Genomic DNA, 18,972 nt, shown 5'->3' on the forward strand with positions numbered 1-18,972 from the left:
GAAGAGCATGGATTTAAACATAGGATTTCCTACTTTAAAACATATAAGTTATCACAAATGTGGGGTTTAGTTTTCAGATTAAGACAATTAAAATGCATGTTTGTGGTGGTGAGTTACATACCTAAGCTCATGCTATCACCATTGTTCAGTTGGCTAAGCAGACACATTAAAGTGACAGTGCCACTAAAAATGTTTCAGGGCATCAGAGGCATCTACATGAAGAGAGAAAATTTAACACAAGACTTGGAGAAGATCTACAGTCCTTAGGGGTAGCAGCTAGACACACAGACCAAAAGACTTATTTACTTTGCAAGTGTTTCATAGATTAGATGTCTCAATCACATGGAGACATCTGAACGTACAAGTCTACCTTTGTGCATTTTCATCCTGAGCCAAGTCCCCTCCTAGTGAAAAATCTCTGAGAAACAAGAGACAACAATTTAGCAAGTATTCTGATTGCAGGGGCTACTGCCTCTACCAAAGCTGAGGTGCTCATTCATATGGTTCACTGCCCTATTTAATTCTGCACTAAGCAGATAAGGAGAGCCCAGCTGACCAGTTAACAGCACTTTTACAGAGAGGTGAGTGTGTGCCTAGATTGCTGCAATGATATTGCAAGGGGAACTCTCACTCTGCCTCAACACTTCCAAAGCTGTGCAACTGTTCCAAATCCCTGTCAGAGCTTAAGTGCCATGTAGTTGTGTCATCCCTGGATACAAACCCTTGTCTTTCTGAAAAAAAACATTTAAAAAATCATGTCTCCAAGTGAGCAGTTACTTCAAAATTCACCAAGGATGAATATATTTCCCAAAATATCCATTGCTTTTCCAGTGGCCTAGAGAGTTAACTGGAGAGAAAGTGCTATGATCTGCAAAGAAGAAAATATGTGTCCCTTTTTGCCTGAGTTACTTTACTAACAACAAAAATACATTTTTCCAATCAATGAGCAAATATGGTGTACAATCTAGGTTTGAAATTTTCTTTTGAACAACATGCTTGAAACAATATACAACATACATTATACAATATACATTATACAAGATACAATATACATTTAGCCATTATATAAATACCAGTATCCTTCTGCATTTTGTGTCTTATACACACTATATTTGAATGAAGCTTTAAAAAAAAAATAAATTATTAAATCAATTAAATAATTGTTCATTTTGTTTATTCCTTTCCTTTCTGTTTTTGCAATCATACTTTCAGTGCTGTGGAGGAAGAAGGAAGAACTGATCTCCACCAGAATGAAACAAACAAACAAGTAAAGCAGTAACAAAAAGGGCACAGTAGTTCCTGAGTAGTTACCAAACTTTCACACTGATTTATTTTCTTTAGGTTGGCTGAACATATCTGATTTTCTCATGTCACTAGTCAGGAATGCTTGTTTTGCAAATCAAACATTTCTGTTGGAAGAAAGTTAGCTAGAAGAAAGCATTAAACAAATGTTACCATAAGACATAACAAATAGGAAGTTTAAGAAACAGAACAGGGGCCAGGGTCTTAACTAAGAAACACTCTCTGGGGAACCAATTCACCATCAAAGTAACCCACTTTCTTATCAATGTATTTTACATATATATAAAGCAAAGCTTTATTAAAAAATAAATGCATTCAAATTAACAGGACAGTGGTGTTTCAGAGCGTTTTCCTGACATAAAAATTGATCTGACAAGTTCAAGGGGAAGGACAAGGACTAATGTTCAAAATATTTTGCATTTATAGTGAATAGACACTTCTAGGAAATGTAATGAAAATAAAATGTTTATCTAATAGAAAAAAAGAGCAATTGATCATAATAGTTATCCTTTAGATTTATCAAAGACTATGGTTCAGTTAAGATATTGTTGAGCTCACAATTTAAAGATCTTTTAAGGTAATTTCTGTTAAGATATGTTACTTTAATTATTACTATAAATATAATACTATCACACAGAAACACACCCCCCCCCCTTAAATATCAGATAATATGTAAATATATCAAAGGGGATTTTATCAATATTCATTAACTTTGAACAGAAAGGTTTAAAGTAACTATTAAATGAGTTACACTTCTTCAGATTAGATCTCTGAAATCATTATTCAACTCAGATGGAATTAGGCCTATTGTACCTAAACTTGTGCATACACAAGTAAAGCCAAGCAGTATACAATGGACATAAGAAAGTAGTGAAACAGAGCACTAGATTTTATTTTGCTCAAGTAACGACTCATTTGATTATCAGTAATGAAGTCTGTCCTGTAAGAATTTCTATGGATAAGTTATCAAGTTTAAAATAAACATTTCCATTTCAGCCAACCAGACACTGTCTATAAATCATGGAGAAGCTATACAACTCTTAAAGGACAGGCATTAGTCTCCTAACTCGGAAGCTCTACACACAGATTATGACTGTACTTTAAAATTCATAGTGTTTATTTTAAACAGCACCTAAACAACTTTTTCTGTTCCATTTTCACTGTGTACACAAACACCAACACACTGTTTACTATTATAAGAAACAGCATTTATTGAAAATGGCACCTGGATTATTATATTTTTTCTATATTCAGAATTGGAAATAAATTGCATTGTCTCTGAAACTGCTGTATAGAATAGCAGTTTAAAGTAATGTTTTCTAATAAGAATAATATCCCTGTCTGGCTCGAAAATCTTCCAATGCAATTCTACAACAAATGCATGGTTAAAAAGTAGGCTGCTTATTTTAATCAATTTGCATTTGACCTGAGCTCAAAAGAACACTCACTCTCCACAAATACAAAGAAAACAAAGGGAATTCATCTGAGAGATGAAGAATAATTTGATCAAGGTTCTTCAGAAATTTGTTTTTTTCTTCTCCTCGATAGTCTGAGCTTGAAATGTTACTTTCTTCTGTCTCATTTTGAAGAAGTTGTTCCAGAATCATGCACAAAAAAAAAATATTCTCATACTGGGTAATGTCATACGCAGACTGGACCTGGGAATAAAGAAAAATCAGTAGAATGTGAAAAAATTTCTGCAGCTTAACTTCTCAGATGAAAGTTTAAGGAATATTGTTAAAATTTATAGTATTATTTATATAATCAGGACACCTATACAGTCAGTATGATTACTTCTAAAAAATGTTTTCCTTTTTGTGGTAACAAATAACTGACACTGCATCACACCACCAAGTGTGATGAAAAGTAAATTACCTCCTCTTCATGAGAGAGTTTACTTTACCTAATTATCCACAGGCTGTGACATACCATAGTGATGTACAGAAAAACAACTACAATAGCAGCTTTGTTTGTTTGGGGCATATAATTAAATTGGTGGATTTCTGTTTTCTGAGAAATAAAATAACAAGCGAAAAAGATTTCTTTACTCCTAAATATAGACACTCATCTATTCAAGTGACACATCCAGAAAGCAAATTAAAAGTCCAAATTCTCGGCCTCAATAGAAAAGGTACACGCCAGTTCTAAACAATCTAAAGTGGAGTATTCAGCTTGTCAAATAAGCTGGAACAAGGACACTGACCAAGTCAAAAAAAAAAAAAAAAGTCTTACAGCTTTATCCAATATAAATTATCTTTCCTGCATTTAGAAACTGGAATTTTACAGAGAATTTTACATTTTCTGTACATAGAAAATGACTGGTAAGGTATAAACTTAAACCTTGGAAAATTATCTCTTTGGAATGAAACTCTATGTCCTCAACAGCAAAATCTACCAATAATATCAGACAATCTTCTGAAAAAGGTTGCAATTACAGTAGGCAGATGATCAGAACTGAAAGGTAAAATCATAGCTGCTAGAAAATTAATTATATATTCTAAAATAGCTCTAGCAAATTTAAAAAACTGTTTAGATCTGTGGTAAAAGCCAGATGGGTCAAGGCTTCAACATGGGTCTATGAAAATGCATCAAATGATTTTATTCAGTCTAGATTACATACAAGACTTCCCAAAGAAATCTAGCATACAATCATTGGTTTGACAAAAAATGTAAAGAATTTTTGATACCACTAGAATTCCACAGGACTTTACCTTCTCCAGCTAAAACTGAGGAAGATGTTGACTCAAACATTGCTCACTTTGCTTTTTGAGATAGTAGTTATTAAACCTAAATCTGTGTTGAAGCACCGTGTGGTAACAGTTTTCAGGTAGCCTCCCACCTCAGAGACAAAATTAAGACACCACAGCCAACCTATTGCAAAATGTCAATGTAGCAAAATAATTGTGCTGAGTTTTCTAGAAATTTTGAAAACTAGGTTCATTACTACAACATATTGTCCCTAACCTTGCATACTCCTTTTCTGTCTCTCTGGAATCTGGTAAGAAAAATATACAATTTAGAAGCTGCTGTCAAGGATTCAGTATTGATGTTCTTATCAGAACAGACAGCAAAAAATGAAAAAGTATTACATTACTTAATAAAAGTATATTGAGTATTTGCATATTTCTAAAGTTCAGTTAAATCTAACTGCCTAATTTGGGAAAATCTTGTCCCAAAACGGAAGTAATAAGACAGTCTGTTTCTTCAAATATCAAACATCCAACTCTAAGACAATCACGCCTATATACTGATTGTTTTGACCGCTAACTAATAGTGAGGAGCTAAATATATTTACTTTGCTTATTAGACAAAATTACAGCTTTAAAAATTGCAAAAGCAAGATTTTTTAATGATTTACTGAATTTCTAGGAAACAGATGATTCTAAAGCCCTATGAAGTCTGCTTCTAAGACTTTCAGTCTAGGGGTCATCTGATCAAACACAGGCATCAACAAGCTGAGATAGTTATCCCTTGTTCCTGTTTCAGCTGATGGAGGGAACAAGGGGTGGCACACAGATATCTGAATGTAGATGTCTATTGCCATTTCACATGCCTCAGGGCAGCAGCTGTGAACCAGGAGTATTACCTTGGGTGTGCTATTAGATGTCTGAGTTTTTGCAACTGAGTAGCTGCCAGGGTCCCTCAGCATGCAATTCATCCCACTCCAAACTACAACCACAGATAGACCACGTCCCAGAACTCTTCACAGTGATAAAGTGTGACTGTACCCACAAAAAAATGACTACGTAAAAACATAAATGGAAGTTCTATGCTCTTAATTCCTGTAATTTGGAAATTAGATGTACAACTTTATAAGCGAAAACCTCTCATGTGTTGGCCTTGAAAATTCACTCCTTTTACATGAGTAATCAATATAAAATGTTTTAGAAAGGGAAATTACGTCACTTCACTTACTCCTGTAACCTCAGGCTCTTCCATGCAGTTAAGCAATTGTGTTACTTTCAGAAGGTCTTAAAAGGTGCAGCTAATTGCAGCTTAGTAAACTATCTGATTAAGGATAATAGAATCCACAAGTTAATGAATTAGCTTTTTCTACAGATACTACTGCGTTAAAGGAAAATTGCTTTAATCACACTGAACTGACATTGAAAAGGGTAAGCATGATGGCAAAGAGGAAGTAATTTTTGAGATAATTATTTTTCTGGAGACAAATGCACATAAAAATATTGCATTATATAACTGGGGCGGGGGGGAAATCAGTCTAGAACATTTTCTGGCTCAAGGCTTATTATTAACCTTTCCAATCCATTTAATAATCAGAACAAAATGTGTCTCTGTTTCTTTTGTTAGATGTCTTCTGTAGCACTGATTGATGCAATTACTACCAATATAAATTTATGACACATAATTGGTAAAGGGACGTCTTTATTGTTCCCTAATGGTGCAGAGTCAGATAAAAGGCCGATTAATCTTGCCCACCAATGTGTGTGAGTGGGTAGCTGTGCACATATGTGCACACACCAGAAAGTTCTGAGGGTGTGCCTATAAAGCAAGTCTTTTATATATATATACACACACACACACACACACATATACACACTGCTATTCCAGAATATATTAATACTAACTTCAATAACTTTAATGTTAATTCTGTTTTTCAGAATCAAGTTTAAGGTAATCACTCTTATAAATCAGACACGTAAGCAATACGGATTTTAGCACTACACTTTATGAGATCAGTCCTCACCAATTTTGCCACACCAAGTACTTGGAAATGTGTTTTGTAGCCATAATAGGCATTTTTCATGTACCTTAGTTTTAAATTTGACTTTTGAAAATATTTTCTTATTATGGTTTCTTGCTACAAATAAACTTTTTAGAGTTTAATAATTTTAAAAATATTATTTATAAAAAATGGAGCTTTATGTAAGATGGAAACAAGGGTCAAAATGTTTGGTTGAAATTAATTATCCAACCTTCTTCTGCACGGTAACTACCTGGAAATGGACACATATTTACTACAATATTTGAAAGCAGGGAAAAAGTTCTCTTACCTGTCTCCATTATAATGCTATCACAGTCAGTACTAACATGTGAAAAGAAACTGCTGTGTTCCAGGTCCCTGGCCCTTTATTATACTTCCTCTTTGCAAAACAAGATCAAATTCCAAGCTGCTGCTGGTTTACTGGACAGACTTGGAGTCTTGGTAAACAGATTAGGAAAGAGATTCCTAATTGTACTTAGAATATTTTTGTTTTCTTGTCTTAATGGTTTACGCACATTTATATAATTTATTCGACAGCAATATAAAACAAGAGAAGAAATTGAAGGAATTCTCTACAATTCTTAAGCTATGTCACCAGCCACAAGTCACATTTCCAGTGACACAGTCTGTTGGGCCTGAAATTTTCATATGCAGAAGGCTGATGACACTTTCTTGAGTAGAGACAAGTAAGTTTTATTCCTTTTACACCTCAAATGATGTACAGAACAGAGACAATACCAATGCAAACAAAAAATAGATGAAATAGAGTGTGTTCATGGCAACTGCTTCCATGCAGCTCAGATGCTTATGTAGAAGTGTCAGCAACATCTCTATGTTCTCTGGAATACAGGAGGAATGGCACTAACTTGGGAAACTTTTTTTGGTTTAGAACAGAAGATTTAATTGCTGAAACTTCTGACAAAATGAAAACAATTAAAATTAATTTCAAAGCACCATTATGTTTGTTTAGAGACAAAACATTTCCCTCCTTTTCTATCTCTATAATTTAGTTAACATCTGTTTAGGCTCTTTAAGTCCCATGGCAATACCAAGTTTAAATATATGTTTCAGCAAGTAACTCTACACAACAAAATTCTACATAAAACACTGACATGCCAATACAAATTTTAATCAGACTGGAAAGATGAGTGTTTATTTAGGAAGTCACAGAATTGACAGTTCTAGACAGTTATTTTAGCAGAAATGTATTCTGCCCAGATCTCCCCAATCCATCATATCCTTATAGTTTTGCTTCTTTTAATTTTTTTATTGCAAGTTTTGCCTCTTCCATTTCTTGCCAAACCTCTACTATTCAGCAGGGATATAACTTTTCATGGTAGCAAAATGTCTTTCCTATGTTTCAAGAAATTCTAAGTAAAATTTCACTGAAACATCAAGTGTCAAATGGTAGTGTTTCTTCTCTTTTACATGCGTATTTTTCAGAGAAGTAGAGAGGGTAGACCAAAATACACAAGAGCTGCTACAGCTTGGAAGCACAGGCAGCAGGAATCAGCATCAGCTGCTGGGCTGTGACTACTTAGTTCAGCATGAAGGATAGAACAGTACCAAACCTGCCATCTAGCCATTTCCAGGTAAAATCCCCCATGGCCTGTCTGTCTCCTCCTTGGGCATGAAAATGTAGCCAAAGCTTCCAGGCAGAAGGTAGAAACAAAGAGCATACATTTCTCTTGACATAGCCTATACCAACTAACATCATCTCAGCAAAAAGTCCCAGTGCCACCTTGCCTCTTTGCAGGTGGCTATTACAGGCAATACAGACTGAATTCTGGGCGAGAAAATTAAAATTCACGGGCCAGGAGGCCACAGAGCAAGTGGAAGCTCACATCCCACAGGAACATGGGACTCACCCAAACCACCTGAAAATGTTTGAAGAGGACCAAGCCTCCTAGAAAATACCTGAGCTTGATTTACATGTTTCTAGAGACACACAGTCCTGGGTATGCTGTTTAATAGACAATTACCTCAACTCTTTTTTTGTTGTTGGTTCATTTTATTTGTTGCCTTGGCTTTCTGGTGGTAAGAGGGGATGCTTCATCTAGAACTAAGAGGAAGGTGACTGAGACTAAACAAAAAGGAAGTGACACACTAAATGCAGTCACTGATGCTCCCATAAATGAAAAACTTATTTCTGTGCTCACTATGCCTGCATATAGGAGGGAGACTGAAATGGCTTTCTGCATTTTAACACTACAGTTCTAATGAGTATATAACTATAACTAAAAGTTCCTAAATGGAGCAATATTTGACTAGATGAAAGCATCACATTTTAAGCAAAAAATGTTCCTAAATCCGAATAATGAAAAAACAAGAAAAAAGTGACTGTCAGGAAATTCTAACCACAAACAATTATCATTTGGTAAACTTTCTGTTTACGAAGGGTATGCTGAAAACCCAAGTTTTCAGTAGAATCAACACTGTTTTTACTCTACTCATCCAGTCTAGGTCAGAGGTTAATAGAAACATGTTTCAACAATCACTGAACTGTTCCATCAAGTCAATACATTCTCCTTTTATGAATGAACAAGATTAATTCTCACAGGGACTTTTGTTCCTGATCCTTCAGTTTTCCTTGTAGAAATCCCTATCCAGGTTACTTATTGCTGTGTTCAAGTGCTAAATACAAAAGAAACATTTTTTCAGAGTACAGTTAAGAACATTTGGATAGTAGGCATTTTATTTCAAAACAAGACAGAAATCTTCTCAAATGGATGTTCTGCAAATATATAAATAACCTCTACTTGATCATTAAAATTTACGAACCCAACAATATCCAAGTACACGAAATGACAGTAGGATAAAAGAGATTATCTATAATTGTTTAGTGTTTAAATAACATGCAGATATGCATCTCTAAAATATTTAAGGCAGGCATGCATGAAAGTCTTTACTAGAAGTCTTTTTGTTCTGTTTCTAATACTACTGTGTTAAGGTAAAGGGTAATTACAAATTGTTATGATGATTCAGTTTTTAGCAGATTAGCATATCTCTTTAGGAGCTTTTTGTTTTGTGATTTGAAATGCCTATTTCCAACATTTGTAACAGTTAATTTTCAGAGGAGAGACCATCAGATAAACTCTTGGAACAATTTAATCTACAGCATGTGCAGTGACTAGTCCTGAGTAAGATTGTGCCAACAATACTTTGGAAGTCCCAGACAGCCTCAAGCTAGAGAGGTTTCAGAAGCAACAGTAAGAATCTTGTAAAAATAGTAACTGTCCAGACATCATTATTTGGCATAGCCTGGAAAATACTTTTGATAGAATTTAAAGTGTTTGCTCTCTTTGCTGTCCCCCAAGGGGAAGATACTTATCCCTGAGGCATCTCTGCACTGTGCCTCTTCCACATATCACTTAGCAGGGTCATTTGTTACTAGCGCTTAGTGTGACACACGGAATTGCGAGAAATTCCCAAGACATCTTAAGCAGTACTATTCTTATAGTAATACAATTTCCACAACATATTGTAAAAAATTAAATATGTCAGTAGCAGAGCACTGATGTTTCCATTCTGGAGCAAGAATCACTATTTTCTTGCAAGTAACATAACAAAGACACAGAAAGCTTTAAAATCCAAATTCTGATCTCCTTTATCCTATTAAAGAACTCTAAACTGTAAATGAAAAAGCTATCTCATTTAGAGAGAACAGCCAAAATATATAAATCTGTGACCCTTCTTAGGATAATGGGAATTTATAAACACATTTTATTCCTATCTACAAGGCATATACTTCAAATCCGACTTCTTACATTTATGTTAGTTTTGAAATTTATTCTAAAATTATAAAAATTAATTATTCACAAGTTGAAGTATGTGAAATATGTTGGTTTGATTTTTTTTTTTTGAATCTGAAATAAAGATTTTTAAAATATCTATTATACTGTGGGTCCTTCCAAATCAAATGGGTTACTTAAGAATACTTCTAACTTGAAAACGAAGTTATAGACCAGGCAACCCCATGTAAAGTCTCTATCAGGAGAAAGCAGTCAACAAAACAATCTAAAAAAAATTTTCAGTTATGAACACTTCAGTATTAGAGAAAGGGCTGTTTTGTGGTTTGTGTTTTTGGAGGACTTGCCTACTTACAAGTGTAAGAGTACTACACAAAATAACCATGTAATTAAAATAATAGACACTGTTTTTTGACATAAGAAATTAAGTTGTCATGTGAGAAATGCTGTAAGTACAGCAAGGCCAGTGATCTAAGCAGGACTTGAAAATAAGCATCCTATATATAATATTTTTATAGGTAACAAGGTAAGGCAATAAGATTAAGTTTTGAATAATGGCAATAAATAAAATTCCTCTATTAATTAAAATCATGTCAGAAAACAATGGATTGTTGAAAAATATAGCTACATTAGTTTCAAAAGATTTGACAGTTTACCTGTTTTAGAAAATGCATAGGAAATTCTGACAATAAATAGCAATCACTTTGCTTTAGTGACTCTAGCACTGGGCAGGCAATCCTGACAGTAATGCAAGATATGCATTTATTTGTACTGAATCATAATTCGTTAATTTTTGAAAAGAAGCTTTTCAACATGCTTTTCATCACCTAAGGCTTTTTTTTTTTTTTTTTTTTTCCTAAAAGCATGATAATTTTGCCTACATAGAGCTTGACTTCCTAAAACGATCTCTTCCAATGCTAGGGATGGAAAGAATCAACTGAACCTAGCAAGTGACAGATGGCTGGTCCAAGAACCAGAGCAGAAGGCTGTCACAGAACGTGCCCTTAAATTGCTTGCCACAGGACACTGTGAAAGCTGAAAGCTTGTATGGGGTGAAAGAAAAGTAAACAGTTGTATGACAGTGAAATCCACGGATACACAAGTAAAAACAACTGCTCTTCACATGGAATAGCACAAATAGATTGACACTGGGAGAATGTTCTTAAAAACATCTCCAGATTCCTCCTCTGATTTACTGTAAGCACTGTCAGAGGCAGAATGGCCATTCCCATGTTTTCCTATCTCCCAGTTCAATTTACTGCACCCCCTCTACTAAGTTACTTCAGAGAAGAAAATCTTCCTTTTTTTAGTTTTCAGCTCTGGAAGCTTGTAACAGCTTACTAGCAGTGCCTCTACATGCATCCCCTCTCATTTTCAATGAGATCTTGCTCCAAAGCCAGAGACAGACTCCACCACTCCAGGTTCAAAAACACAAAGAAAACAGCCCAAACATAAGCAAACCTAGGTGGTTTTGGACTAACTGAGAACAAATGTGTGCTTGATGCTTGTATTTATCTGGAGCAAAATAAAACAGAAAATACAGGAAAAAAACAAGACAAAACAAAACTCTTAAGAAGGAGGAAGAGCGGTGATTCTAGGTATTGCCCTGTGTGAGGAAAAGGACCAACCTGGTTGAAACACAAGCTTAATGTTTGTAAGAAAAAGAAGTTGGCATCTACTTTCTGAATCCCTTTCATCTAAGGAATCAAAGTCTCTGTATACTTTTAAGAGATAAAAAATGATACTGTTAAAGAGGACAGATTTCCTTCTAATTATGCAGTTATTTTTCCTCTTCCATAATTAGAGGTTTAATATTCTATAACTGTTCAAAACAGTATAAACCAACCTTTGATTTAGGAAGAAGTGTTGTAGCTATCTATTTATCCTTCCTCTTGTTTTAGAAAAAATCTTGTATTTATTGTAAGATAAAAAGTCTTTAGGAAAGTGTTTATATTTCACATATATACAATGTTTTCCCAAGCTATTTTCCTAAATTGGGTTAATGTTTCCCTTAGATATAAATGAAACAAGACAACAATGGTTTTTCAGTGATTCTACCATCTGTCTTAAACACCCACTTTCCAGCACAATCATGTCACCAAATCCCATAACAACCTCTGAATTTTTAAAGAATAACATTACTCTTCCAAACTTTAACTGTAAAACTGAAGAGACCTGGGAGACATGGAAGACTGAAGAGATATAATTTCAGAAAAAATTGGCAGGATTGGCAAGCAGTGCTATTTTTGTTATTTATTGTATTTAAAACTATATGGAATATGCATGTAGAATAAATCTTGTGTGGGTTAATTGCATTTAACAACATGAAAATATTGCTTATTCAGCTTAAAGATGTGAGAAATTACAGACTCAACATATTTAATTGAAAATCACATAAAATATAAAATGTCACGAAATCATGAGAACACCACAGTGTATCTTAAAGCTTGCATACATGCATAAAAACTTAAATTTGGAAGGAATTAGACCTTTGACTAAAAACATAACAAAACAGACAATGGAACAGATTACTCCCTAAAACCTTTTTAGGCTTTACAGAAACCAGATGGGTATGACTATAAGCAGATACAGTCATAGTATACACATTTGCTTTCAAATTTCATTTTTCCATTAATTATCTGCTAGACTGTTCTGGAAAGATCCAAAATGAGAAGTTGTCTAGACAACTTCATTTTTAAAATTTGTTGGCTTGTTTTTTTTTTGTTTCAACTGCTTTAACAGCACAGTTGTGTAAAAAGACATGTTTTTAAGAGCTCCAGAGCAGCAGTTTGGAATGTGTGAGTGTCCTGGTGCTGGAAAGCATTTCAGATCGGCCCTCTAAAGTTCAGCATGCCCACAGTAAGTCTAAAGACAGTTACACTTAGGAGGATCCTTTTGAAACTTCTTCTGCAACTTGTGTGAAAATTGAAGCATCCTGATTGAACACAAAAACACAGAGTAAACTCGAAAGGAATTAAATTCTAAATTGACTGTCAGAAGCCAACTAGTTTTTCTAGCTTTGAAGAAGAAAATATAAGAAATAAACAGGAAGGATTATGTACAGAAAAATGGTTATAATTCTAAAATTTATGATATCAGGTGAAACAAATAGTGAAAGACATATTGAAGAAAGTTCTGTGCTCTGAGTACTATTATATAGTGAAATTTAATAGGTCATACCAAGTCTGAGGGCTTCCTTTTCATAAAATGAGAATAGTTTGACTCCCATTCAAAGTAGTCTGGGGAATGTCTGCAATGCATGTCAGAGTTTCTACATGGCAAACCTCTCACCTGGATGATTCTGTAAATCTCAAATACGTAGGCTGATAAGGGTACAACTGGCCTTAACTAAAGGAAAATGTATTCAAGAGTGCAGAGTCAAGTCAAAATTTGGAAGTACAACACCACTAATTGTTTTTAATTAAACAATCTGGAACAAGAAATAAAGCATGTTTCTAACTGTGTAAGAATTCAAAATCCCTCTATGTTATTTTATGTACCACATTATTTACAATCAGATAATAATTACCAGTAGGGAACACACACAAGAATTTAGCAAAGCTTTTTAAATGCTTTTAGGAACACAATTCTTTCCTCTTTGCTGTAAATTTAATGCAATTTAACATAATTGCTTAATTTATCAAGCAAGATTTAAATCACTGAAAGATATTAAAAGATCATATTACCAAATCATACTAAATGCATAGGCCACCGAGCTCTTCAAAATTATTTCAGATGACTGCAGGAATACATTAACAAAAACATGACAGAAAATCATTAGAGACTGACTCATTGAAAGAGGAGAGAAGAAACAAAATCAAATCCTATCAGAACTGAGGTACATAGATCATCTTTGGTAAGCTGTAACCGACCCCTAGAAAATTTCTAGATTTTAGAAGGTCTGGACTATCTGACATAGCAATTGTAACATTACAAATGAGTGAAAGACATCTGCTGCAGTATAAAGCAACCCTCCTATTTTAATGCTCAAACTTGTTTTATTAAAAAAAAAAAAAAAAAGTCACTATTCTTGTGGTTATGCTTTTGTGGAGAATATGTATGCACAGGGAAAACTTCTGGGATAATACAGTAATTTGAAGAGTGAAAAAATAAGAAAGAGAACACTGCTACATTTTTATGGCTCTAAGGTAGCTATGCAATACATTCCTTCAAAATTCCCCAATGACAGTGAATTAACCAATAGGGAACTCATGCTCCAACTGTTTCTGCTACCGAATTTAATTCATTTAAATTGAATTAAGGTTCTTCTATGCCATATGGGCACATAGTTATTTATTTAGTAAAGCTTTTAAGCTTTCCAGTCTGAAACGTAAAAATTTCTCATTTGGTTTTGTCCCAGTACCATCTCTCTTCCTTAATACTCTGTATTTTATATTCTCTACTGGAGAGGGAGGATATAGGATTATCACCATATAGAACTAAGGCTCATTAAATGTTCTTTTTGCTTCTCAATCCTCTTGACAATAGGAATGTAAAGACTTTGACTTTCTTCACTTTAAAGGGTTAATTAGGCTCCTTGCACCTATTGTTCCCTCAGTGGGATCTTAGTCTAGTGTTCAGCAAGGTCAACACTGAAGCATTACTACTCTGTTACTTTCCTTTCTTATGAAACTTTCTCAACTGCTGTAATCTCTTTTCAGAATAAAATATGACCTATCATTTGTTCCGAAACTCCTCTGTCCCCAAGTGACACAGGACTTAGCAACAAGAAGAAATCCATTTGGGGTATTTTTTTCTAACCCATTTTTTGAATGTCTGAGATTGTATCAAAGTTATAAATTCAAATACTCATATGCAGATGAAGGAACTTAGTATCTTAATTTAAATTCCACTGTCTTTTATTTAAAAAAAAAAAAAAAAAAAGGCAAAAATCTTAACTGAAGAAATGTCTTTCTATTTATATGAACTTGCACTTGTTTTTAGGATCAGAAGAAAAATTAACCTGTTGTGAAAGATCTTCATGAGCACCATTCCTTGAAAGGGGCAAAGTTAACAGCAGTTCCAAGTGACAATATGGAAAATTATATGGAACCACTTCTGGCTGTGATAATACAAATGTACAGACAAAGATATAGAGTAAATGCAATTCTTAAAAGAAGGGATTATAGTCAAAATTGAAAAAAGTAATAAATAATAAGAGGAATGAATTAAGCCTCTTGGGTCTACTAGATTATGAGAGGAGGTATCTCACAGAACTTTTCTCAAATTAGGCCATCATACGGATGATGCGAACGCCATTATTTCAGTGGACCCAACTCTGGCTGTACATGGGGAACAGTGAAGAAGTACAGCCTTACTAAGTATGATCCACAGAAGTGGATTCCTCTGAAAAGTAATTGCCATTAAGGCAAGGGATCTTAATATGGTTCTAAAATCTTCATTGAAAAGAAACACCTCATCTACTCTATCATTTGAAAGAATGAAGTTACCCACAGGTAGATGACTATAGGGAAAAGCATTTTTCTAGGTAAGCATAGAGACTCAAAGTTGAAGGTACTCCTTATGAAAACTGTACAACACCTTTCTTGACAGGGAATATCAATGCAGCCACTGCTGCCTATAACATCCATATGATGAATGAATAAACCTTGGAAGAAAAACTCTTGGTGAGAGTTACAAAAACACTGGTGAGGGATGGCAGTTCAGGCAGAACTTTAAATTTGCATAAATACCTTAATAACTAGCGAGAGAAGCTAATGATGCAAATCAGGCCAACTTCTTCCCAATTCCAATGTCACACTTCTGGTCTTATGCCTAGAACTTTTATTCACATTTATAATCCACTTGTTCCCATGCAGCCACAGAAGTACCAACAAACCTCCTTCACCATTTTAAATGAAATTAAAAGAAAATCAACCTATGCCGATGTTTTTTGGTTTTGGTTGGTTGGTTGCTTGGTTTGGGGTTTTCTGTCAGCTTTGCTTTATTTTAGCTTAATTTATCTATTAATTACATAGGTTGAAACTGGAGATTTTTATTACTTTCCCAGATTTAAAATAGCCTTGGTAACAGAGAGATATTCTGGCCAACATCTGGTGCCGAAGGAAGCACTCTAGACATGGATGTACAGTATTCTTATGATGAAACCAGAATGAATGCCAGGCTGAAAGACCTGAGGGATCAACCTGGGAAAAAACATGTAGGCTCATCCCAGAAGCATACAGAGTATACACATACTGAACAGTACAATACCTCCTCATGACTTTCATGAGGATGACAACTAATTTTCTAGAAGGATTTGTGTTGCTTCTTCTGCGCTCTCAACTGAAAAAATGAAGGAGGCAGAATCCCATGCTTGTGGGAAGTCAGAACTCACAAAAGCAAGTCAGTTGCGACACCATGAGGAGCATAACAAGTCTGAAGAGATAGGAGCTTCGAAATACTACCAAATCCCCAAGCCAGCTGGTCTAGCCTGAGGCTGTCTGAAAGAATTCAAGCAATTCCAAAGGTAGGTCTTCTGATATACCATGATCTTAAATGACAATAATGAATGTGATGCCAGACACAGTATATGCATCTCCTGCTGGTATTGAAACATGAGACTGAAGACTTCCTTCTGGATAAAGTCAATGCCTTTTGCTGCCTTTCTTCGGCTTCATTGGAGGTGAATGACAAAGTTCTTATTAACAGCAAAAATTGTGCAAAGCTTCGTGAATTTTTTACTCAACACTGAAAAAAGGTAGTAAAGCCTGAAAAGTCAGCTTTCTGCCTTCACTCATCAGTTGGATACCATCATTTGGGACAAAAATCTTTCACCTCACTGCTTTGTCTGAATATTAAATTCATACTGCCTGACTTAAGACACTGCCCTTTTGTCAAGCAAAAGTGCACAACAGCAAAAAAGGTAAACTATATTCAGCGATTAGCAGGACTGTAAGAATTGGGAGATTCAGCCAGCCAAAAGAACATTCCTCTTAAACTACATTTTCTCACCACATTTGTACAGAAAACAGGGAAAAAAAAAAAAATCCAGTTTTTAAATTCTTTAGCACATTTAGGACTCCCTTTTTAAATTGCAGCATCCTCTGACAGTTTCTGAGAACAAGATCTACATTAGAATCTCAGTACTTTCAGAACTTACTCTTCTTATTCACCCTTTATGATCCATTAGATGTGGATTCTCAGAGAAGCACCAAATATTGGCTGAAAATTGTGCCTTAGAGAGAAGCAAATCTGCAGTGGTATCAACAGCCCAAAGATAAAAGATGAATTAGAGAAGGAAGAAAGACTACAGAGAATTAGTTCATATGACAAAAACTTTTATGGAATATTCACACAGAGAATGTAGCTAAAACATTCTTGTGCAGGATCTGAAGATCAGGAAAGAAAATATACTAGATACTATCTTTGAACAAAGTGTCTCTTAGATGCAAGGATTTTTCTTACCTTCAAATTTCAATTTAGTCCTTGCACAATGATTAAGGCAGGAAAAAATACTCAATTTCTCTTCTTTCTATCATACATTGGTTTATATACTTCTGTTGTAACTCTCATTTGTTTGCTCTTTAAATCATAATCTATTGTTCTCTCAGAATCAAGGCTTTTAAAGGTCTCTTTTACATGTCTCTAAATATCTTGTGTTTATCCAAAACTCTCTCTAGTATGTTATGTATTTTCTGACATTATCACATGACCAATTTTGCTGCCACTCAACATTTATATCTTTGTTTCCCTTACAATTTTAATAAATATTTCAGAACAGCTGCTCTGCATTGAAACAATAGCTAAAACCCCATTTTCTGTACTTGGTTAATGACATTAAAGAACTAACTCTTGAGGGTTAAACAAAATAATCACTCATTACATTAATGAATAAAAATTACAGTAACCACAATCTTCAAAATTTAAATTTACAATAGCTAGCACCACCTTGCTACCTTAATTGATGAAAGAATAATGACAAAATACTTGGAGTGGTTTTTAATTTGCTGCTCTCACATGCAGTATGATTTATCTTAAGATTTAAAACTGTGCTTAATTGCATATTAAGTGACAGCAATATGTGCAACAAGTTTTTATTAATATCATTGCCTGTCATATTTCATATTGAAAACAATCTACATTGGCTCACCTATAAATTGAACTTGTAACACAGGCCTGCTTCACACTAAGTAGCACATTAGTATTCTACACAGACTGTAATTGCCATTCTACTGCTTTTATAATACTCATGTTTTGAAATGCTCTCCTTCCATTTATATTAAAAGCATTTGAGAAGACAGTCATTGAGTGGTGGGAATAATTTTGCAAGAACACAGGAACGTTTTTAGATTTATTTTGACTTTGTGCATGTCTGAAAGTATTTATTTGGAATTTGTTTTTTTAAAAAAAGTTAACTAATTCATGTACACTGATTACTCCAGTAACTGCCGTATTCACTGCAAAGACAATCAAAGCTCAAAATTGTTTTAGAAAGATACAGCACAATAGTAACATAATTAGAGCCTACTGACACAGATGATTAAGAGACTAATGCAAATTAATAATCTCTTTGAAGAATGAACTCTGGATGTTAACATGGTTCAAAGACAAATGAAAGAGGAGGAAATGCAATACAAATACAAATGATTGATAAGAAAATTAGCATAACACAATCCTTAAGGATAGTTTTGGTGAGAAACCGTGAGATAGCAAGATTGGGTGTCCTGCTTTAGGAATGGTATTCTCCAATTTATTGCTCCCACTGAAACCATGCTGCCACTTGCTTGCTCCCCTCCCTTCAGAAGGCTGGAGAGGAGAACTGGAGGTACAAAAGCTAAAGCTCATGGGTCAAGATAGAGTAATTTACGAGAAATAGCAAGTAGATAAGAAAATGAACAGTAACAGCAACAATACTAATGACAGAGTGTACAAGAAAGAGGGGAATGAGTCACACAGAAACACCACCTGGCTGCTCCCTCCCCACCCCATGGCAATATGGAAGGAACCTCTTTCTCCTTAGAAGAGACACCCTTCCCTTCCTCTTGCCCCTGTCAATTGGGTGAGGTGGCACAGAATAACATCCTGCTCCTGTCCATGCCCCCTCCTGGCTACTGCAAAAATTAATCCTGTCGTGGCTGGGATCAGGACGCTGGGAAAATGCAATGTGTCTTAACAGGAGACATCCTGTGCTGCTAAGCCTTTCATGTTGTCCAAGTGCTATGGAAGGTGACACAAGTATTTTTCTTGTTAATT

The 18,972-nt window shown here is 34.7% G+C and overlaps 1 protein-coding gene across 1 annotated transcript in view; it reads right to left on the reverse strand.

Moving 5' to 3' along the window:
- Positions 1 to 2,636: 2,636 nt before the first annotated feature.
- MEI4 (meiotic double-stranded break formation protein 4) overlaps positions 2,637 to 18,972 on the reverse strand; it is a 61,219-nt gene continuing 44,883 nt past the window's right edge. The window contains exon 5 of the mRNA XM_058419693.1: positions 2,637 to 2,960. Coding sequence (XP_058275676.1) covers positions 2,709 to 2,960 — 252 coding nt within the window. The 3' untranslated portion in view covers positions 2,637 to 2,708. The remainder of the gene's footprint in view (positions 2,961 to 18,972) is intronic.

Source organism: Hirundo rustica, chromosome 3, assembly GCF_015227805.2.
Source record: "Hirundo rustica isolate bHirRus1 chromosome 3, bHirRus1.pri.v3, whole genome shotgun sequence".
NCBI classification, from domain to species: Eukaryota; Metazoa; Chordata; class Aves; order Passeriformes; family Hirundinidae; genus Hirundo; species Hirundo rustica.